At 38.4% G+C, this 7,281-nt stretch overlaps 1 protein-coding gene across 3 annotated transcripts; it reads right to left on the bottom strand.

Annotated features, from left to right (window-relative positions):
- Window positions 1-3,831: 3,831 nt before the first annotated feature.
- LOC117226549 (ATP-dependent RNA helicase Ddx1-like) lies at window positions 3,832-5,893 on the bottom strand. Of its 3 annotated transcripts, XM_076518222.1 has the most exons (7): window positions 5,395-5,893; window positions 5,117-5,307; window positions 4,857-5,056; window positions 4,595-4,779; window positions 4,403-4,523; window positions 4,070-4,329; window positions 3,832-4,004 (listed from the first exon to the last, which is right to left on the bottom strand). In XM_076518222.1, exons 1-4 carry the CDS (start codon window positions 5,463-5,465, stop codon window positions 4,729-4,731), a joined length of 513 nt encoding a protein of 170 aa, XP_076374337.1. In that variant the 5' UTR covers window positions 5,466-5,893; the 3' UTR covers window positions 3,832-4,004; window positions 4,070-4,329; window positions 4,403-4,523; window positions 4,595-4,728. The 3 variants fall into 3 exon arrangements, with proteins under 3 accessions (XP_076374337.1, XP_076374336.1, XP_076374338.1); XM_076518221.1 differs by having other exon boundaries at window positions 3,832-4,329; XM_076518223.1 differs by having other exon boundaries at window positions 3,832-4,329; window positions 4,611-4,779.
- Between the last annotated feature and the right edge of the window lie 1,388 nt (window positions 5,894-7,281).

The following is a 7,281-nucleotide window of genomic DNA, read 5'->3' as shown; positions in this document are numbered from 1 at the left end:
CGGTATTTATGCGCGTTGTGAAATGTTATTTTTACTGTGCAACTTGTAACAAGCGAGAAAGAGTGGGTGGAAGAGCAGAGAGATAGAGAGAAGAATTTGCATCGATGTGAGGAAGAATTAATGACTGTCGATGAAACTTCCGTGAATTAATTGTTCACCCAGCACAAAGATACACACACAGATATTATACATACATACATAAACACATACATACATACATATACAGGGTGTCGCGTAGGTTCCCACGCAAACTCGACCGGTCAACCAGCTAAAAATAATCGACTATTAATTAAATCGATCTTTATTTTCGGCTGCGTGGATGCGATAAATGTTCGTGGGGGTGCATATGGGACACCATCGTTTCTCGTGTATGCCAGCGCGTGTGTGGACGGGTATATGGTGTAGCCAATAACCTCGCGAGTATTCTTCACACTTTTCTTTTCGTTTCTCTCTCTTCCGAGGACTTCTTTCGCGATGAGAAACGCGTTCGTCCCGATTTCGACCGGAAGCACGATATAGTGCGCTTAGGGTTGCGACGACGCGTCAAATCGTTCGCCTGTTCTATCTTAAACGCTTCTACTCGGAGGCTGTTATCTCCTGATGCAGTAACAATTCTCTAAAACTTCAGACAGGCAATTGCTTGAAACAAATTCGCAATTATTTCACCAGGCAGCAGAAAATATGCGTTGTGCATCGTTGCAGGGCCAAAGGTCAGAATCGCGAACGATTTGCGTGGCCACGATTATACCGGATCGCGAATTTTTCTGCAAACTTTAACTTTCCTCGAAATGTTCTCTAGCTCCGTTAAGCCATAAAGTTGAATATGCAGAGAAGTCCGCAGTCCAATCGCTGCGTGGATACACGTAAAATCCGTGTGTATTTACGCCGATCGCACAAGTTTTTCTTTCCTTGGATCGTACGTACAATGTACCAAACATGTGAATATGTACATGTGAGAGCTGAGCGGTGCAAGTAATTATTATTATTATTTTGGTTTGTAAATATAGCAAACAGCAGGTTCGTATGGACATACGGTGATCGATACACGATTTCGTACAGAACATTAGTTTCTGTATTCGTTGCTTGAGAGAGAGAGAGAGAGAGAGAGAGAGAGAGAGAGAGAGAGAGAACCGGTACAGAAAATTGCAAACATGTTCAGTGGTAGTTTCTCGTCGAATATTGTCCAGGTGGATAATTGAAAACTACGAGTATACGCACGCCATGTTCGCGTTTCTGTTGAGGATACAGAGTCATTTATTGTGATCGTCTTAACGTTACACTGTTATTCGATGAAAAGAAAGAAATAATGAGAAAAGAGATTGTCTTTACACAGTCGGGTTTTATTGGCACGAAGGCGAACGCAGTCGTGTCATCGTAGCTCATCGATCATCGTCATTTATCGTCATTATTGTCGTACACTGTTGATACTAATGCGGTGTCGTGATCGTGGCTCGCGAGCTGCAATCGTTGCGTTTCAAAGACATTAGGCTCAAGTATCATTCTTTATTGTCGGTTTTGTAGAAAGTTTAAATGTTTTAATTACTCTTGCAGCGACCGAGCGACACGATTGCTACTATGTTACTCTTTTCACTCGATCCTCGTAGAATTTCGGACTGGCAATAAGTTCCATTCTATTGTAACTTCGATCTGTAACCTCCGGAATCATCGACGATTCTGGTCGTCTCCCGATTGTGGATCGTGCCTTTCTCAACGCTACGTAGGTATTGTCTGTCGATTGTTTCCGTTGGTTCTCCGTGTTTCGTCGGAGGTCAGAGGTCGGGTGACTGTTTCGCGTCGCGTCAATTAATCGGATGATCATCGTTTTCAAGAGTTTAGAAGAATGTTCTTCCTGTGGTGAGAATCGAATAAAAACACTGCGCACTGCTGTTGTCATAGACAAGGTCCGCAGTCGACTTTGATCTAATTTCATTTGTTAACTTAATAATTGATCCCAAAGACGGATACGAAGCTTGTTTTGTTAGTAACACAGTATCTGAACAGTGAGAAATCACCTCAAATTCAAGGCACAGACAAATTAACGCGCGATAAGATGGCTGCCGTACAGAGATGATCTGGAGGTCGGCGGATGCTGAGAGAAAGATGACCGATCGGAAGTCGTTCGGAAAAGCAGGAAAGAACAAGGGAAATGACCACAAGTTCACTTTGACTCGAATTGTTCGCGCATAAATGTATTTCCCACGTGTAATGGTCCGACAGGAGAAGAGAAATTGAGAAAGAGAGAAAACGATTCTCTCTCTCTCTCTTGCTTACTTTCTCCCTCTCTCTCTCTCTCTCTTCGGTTCGTCAATTAATTAAACGCCCTCTACCCAGGCCCGTGGTTTTCTCCCTCATTAATAAATCATAAGAAACTCGTTGTTGCGTGTCACTTAGGAAATATGTTTAGCAAATGACTGGAAAAAGAGAGAGAGAGAGTGAGAAGGAGAGAAGGGTGAATCTATTATCAAAAGAGCAAGATGACCGAGCAAGTAACGCGAGAATTAGCACGATAAACGCGTTTAGAAAACGGTGGGAAAAATCAAGAAAACAGAGGAGGAGATCTATACGTGATGTAAATGAATAATAATAACAATAATAACGGAAACTCGAGAAACTCTGTTAGGAAATGAGATTTAATGTTGTCCACCCCACGGTCTCAAAGAAGTTCGACTTTCTCCATTTTGTCTTTTCTTTTAATCTCCTTTCTTTTCTGTTCTTTCGTTTATTTCACTACGAAGACTTAGAATGTTCCCAAAATGCACAATAACTAGACGACAACACACGCTGTCACGTTGCGTACGATGCAATCAAACAAGAGAGAAAGGGAGAGGAGAGAGAGAGAGAGAGAGAGAGGGGGGGGGAGAAAGAGAGGTAGAGAGATGCGTTTAATTAGAAAAAGAATAATAGGCGAACGGGTATTGATCGGATCGTTCAGTCGCCAAGGCTATTTAAAAGCGAGAATCGTGGGGTGGACGTGTAGTGTATATGATAAATTGATAGACATAAAAATACATGAATAAATATATATATTATATATATTATTATATATATATATATATATATACAATAATTTTATATATATTATTATATATATATATATACAATAATTTTATATATATATATATATATATATGATTCACCAAGTTAATGCAGTCGAGAAACCGATTATGCGCGTGTGTGAGCCAAGTGTGCGCCAAAGAGAGAGGGATAGAGAACGAATGCGTGTGCTGTGAGATATGCGTGTGAATGAGAAAACGGATTGTAAATGTGTTTTTAGATTACAAGATGTAAGAAGGAAAATATTTCATTCTCATTCTGTGATGACTGTCTGAATATAATGAAAACAAAAAGAAACAAGAAACTATTAAGATGTTTTCATGAATCTAATGCTGATTAAATCGATTAAGTTAGTGTATAATTAAAAGCAAATATGTGGTTCGACGAACCGCGCACACTATTTGAAAAGAAGAGACGGAGAGGGATGCACGTACGCTGATTTATCCGAATGCAGAGAGAGAGAGAGAGAAAGAGAGAGAGAGAGAGAGAGAGAGAGAAATGGTATGATTTGTACACTGTATAACTTTAGCCGTTTACCACTGATTTCGAGAAATGTGTATAAATTATTATGTGTAATTAAAGAAAAAGTCATTTAGTAAATTTTAAGAGTATATGATATATATATATGAATATATAGATATATATACATTATACTCTAATACAAAATTCTGATCATAAGGTACGCGCGTGCGCGCACATGCACATATACAAGTTGGAAAGAGAGAAAAATCCGGGAAAAGAAGAGAAGAGATATTGTGAGAAAAAGAAAATGAGAAATTACAAAAAACCAAACACTGCAAGGCCACTGTATTATACATTTGTGTAACTGAAATAGCGATGGTACAATTATGAAGATTATAATGATACAATAAACACTTGCCGTATGTCTTATATACATAAACTAGAATGTTATTTTACGGTGCATCACAGCAATCGACGGATTTCTGTTTCTGTGAAACGGGAGGCTAGATTAGACCAGGCTTAGAAACATGATTTTATATCATTTGTAACGAACCTCTTATATATCATATTTGAAAGTACACGATATTTATAAATACGCCGAGCCTATTCATATGCCGAATAATATATTGGCAATTTACTGATTAGCAAATTCATCTTGATGTGGAAAACAGCAGCCTTGAATCGGTGGTGTGTATTAGTTCGCTGCAGCAGCCATGTGTCTCTTTAAGTACAACAGTTGCGATTTCGATTCCAATAATGACAATTGCGACACGTATGGAGCCATTTGCTGAACGTGATTCTGCTAATTCGTTCCTGGAAAAAATTTAACAAATTGCATAACATTCGAGGCATCGATCATTGTGAAAAAATGCAGAAATATGCATACCCATGTTAACTCTCTTTTGACCATACATGACCTTCCCGTCAAAACCATTTAGGGGAACCTTTGTGTCAGTATTGATTTGCTGGATCGTGACATTCAGATGGTCCTCGATATCAGCTAAATACTAAGAGAGAATGGAAAAATTTTAATAAATGTTAGGGGAGAGATTTTAGACACAGATGTGTAGTCACTCACAATCTGTTCATCGTACCAGACGCAACAACTGCTCTGATCAGTGAGAGATGTGTTTTGGCAATTTCTTCCTCGAGTAGGACACCACTCGCCATGGTACCATATTTTCTCAGGAACTTTGCTGACCAGAGAAATAGTCAGACCCATTCTTTGAGAAATAGCCAGACTTCACCTAAATCCAAGGTAACCTGAAAATACATCAGTCGTTAGAGTCAATCTCTCCACCGATAGAATTAGATATTACTGTATGCGGTTTAATACTCACCTGAGACGTAGACCAGCCAACACGGCACAAACCTTCGTCGGTTACCGTAGCTTCAAAAAAGAACTTCTTATTCCCCTGAACTCCTTTATTGGCCCGACAACCATGCCATTCCTTTTGTTCTCGGCTTTGACATCTCAGACCATCTGGAGTTACAGCCAATGCTGTGCCTCTATCGAATAAACTTAGGGACCAATGTTTTGCTACAAATAATTAACAAATAAATGTTTTGGTAGATGTCGTTGATGTGAAAAACTACATACAAGGTTGCGAGTGTGATGTCGACGAAGCAGTTGCTTTCCCAGATTCAAAGTCTTTCAGAGTTTCCCATACTATTTGTAAAACAGGTAAACAAAAGGCACCAGTCTTTCCACCACCAGTTTCTGCAGCCATTAACACGTCGCCACCACCCAGAATCAAAGGTATCGCTTCGGCTTGCACGTCTGTTGGCAGTCTATAATTTAAATGACCAGACAAATTAAATACATACCCTATCTATATTTTGATATAATTGTTTTATAATATTCAGAGCAATACTTACGTCCATTCCATTTCGTCGGCTACCGTTGCAATTTCAGTCAGAACACCTATTTCTGAAAAACAACAATGCATAGGAGACTTTGACAAGCAGGTATATATTATTGAAAACACGTAACACTTAGTTTCTGGAATGCTGCACCCTCGAATGCTGCCATTATTAGGAAACGATAAGGTCTTTCCCGTGGTCAGAATAATATCAATGATAATAAATAAATAAATTGTGCCGGGGATTTTTAAAACAATAGCTCTGCGACAGGCATTGAAACACTACCGTGACGTTGACGTCAAACGGACGGGCTAGAAAACAACGTTACACGCGTCAGCGTTAGAAAAAAATTAAATTGTTAGATATTCTGTCCAAAAATATGATGTCGATGTGCGCAAGTGTTCAAAGTACACCTCAAAATTATCAAAGTCAACCATCAATAGCAGAATATTAGAAAAAAGAATTAATTAACAAGATAACGGGCGCGAAGATTTCAGCGCGCCTGTGGCGTCATCTAGCGTTACGGATTTTTGAGTAAATTTCCCTATATCGCAATGAGTAAGACAAGGACAGAAATGGTGTGCGATAAGGACAGACTCGTGCCACCAACTTTTTAGCCGCGCATCGAATTCCCTGGTACGAGGTAGGGACATATGAAGAGATAGAGGTATCCGACAAGGACAAACTTATGCGTTTTTCGGCGCGAGAGAGAGACGCAGATAGAGCTCCTCGGCAGGCCCGTGAAATCGACAGATTATTTGTTAATAACTCTCTTTTCATAAACAATCGGTGAATATAAACTAACGTGGAATATAGAGTGAACATTCAGCTACTTTCCCATATAGTTTTTAATCGAATTATGTGTATAATTAACTAGTTATTAACAATTATTCAGACCCGTGTCACGGAATAACCTCAAATAATTTGACAGTTACACAGTATATAATTAATAACTAACTTTCGAGGCATAATTTATGAACTTTTATGATTGAAGAATCTAGATCGAAGTCTTGGCTACAATTTTAGTACAGTTTTGTGCATATTTAAATAATAATTAGTTAGTTATTAACAATTTTTAGAGGAATTGCGCATCGGATAGCGAAAGTATCAGGAGCCGTAAGAAACAAAGTTAGTGGCACGTTTCAAATATAGCTGTCCTTGTCACACCATCGTCACCTCTTTGTCTTACACATTGTAGGCATTCTGGAAATAGATATCCTGATGAAAAATTGTTACTAATTAATTATCGAGGCATAATATATAAACATTTGCAATCGAAGAATGTAGTGCAGACCTTTAGCAACTTTCACGTATAGTTTATAGTCTGATTATTACACAACTTGGAAAAGGTCTGCGCTACATTCTTCGATTGCAAATGTTTATAAATTATTCTTTGTTATTTGGTTATTAACCATTTTTCATCAGGATGTCTGTTTCACCAACGCTCGCTGTGTGTAAGACAAGGCGATACCGATAGTGCGACAAAAACAGCAAAAGCGTGAATCGTGCCACTAACTTTGTTTGTTACGGTTCCTGACACTTTCGAATATCCGATACGTCATGCCTCTAAAAATCGTTAATAACCAACTAATTAGAAATCAAATATGCACAAAACTATACTCAAATTGTAGCTAAGACTTCGATCTAGATTCTTTAATCTTGAAAGCCCATAAATTACACCTTGAAAGTTAGATATTAATAATACAATATGTAACCGTCGCAATTGTCGCGATTATATTTTAAACTTTGTCCTGGAAAATTGTTAATAACTTTCCAAGTTGTGTAATAATCAGACTATAAACTATACGTGAAAGTTGCTAAAGGTCTGCGCTACATTCTTCGATTGCAAATGTTTATATATTATGCCTCGATAATTAATTAGTAACAATTTTTCATCAGGAT

The sequence above is a fragment of the Megalopta genalis genome, chromosome 2, assembly GCF_051020955.1.
Source record: "Megalopta genalis isolate 19385.01 chromosome 2, iyMegGena1_principal, whole genome shotgun sequence".
Classification (NCBI taxonomy): Eukaryota; Metazoa; Arthropoda; class Insecta; order Hymenoptera; family Halictidae; genus Megalopta; species Megalopta genalis.
The sequence above is the reverse complement of the archived record's forward strand: the minus strand, read 5'-3'. Positions and strand labels throughout refer to the sequence as shown.

Coding starts and splice junctions, on each gene's coding strand:
- LOC117226549 (XM_076518221.1), bottom strand. CDS start 5,465: ATGCATTGTTGTTTTTCAGAAATAGGTGTTCTGACTGAAATTGCAACG. Junction 5,308..5,394: donor GCCGACGAAATGGAATGGAC/GTAAGTATTGCT, acceptor TTTAAATTATAG/ACTGCCAACAGACGTGCAAG. Junction 4,780..4,856: donor TTGGCTGGTCTACGTCTCAG/GTGAGTATTAAA, acceptor ATGTATTTTCAG/GTTACCTTGGATTTAGGTGA.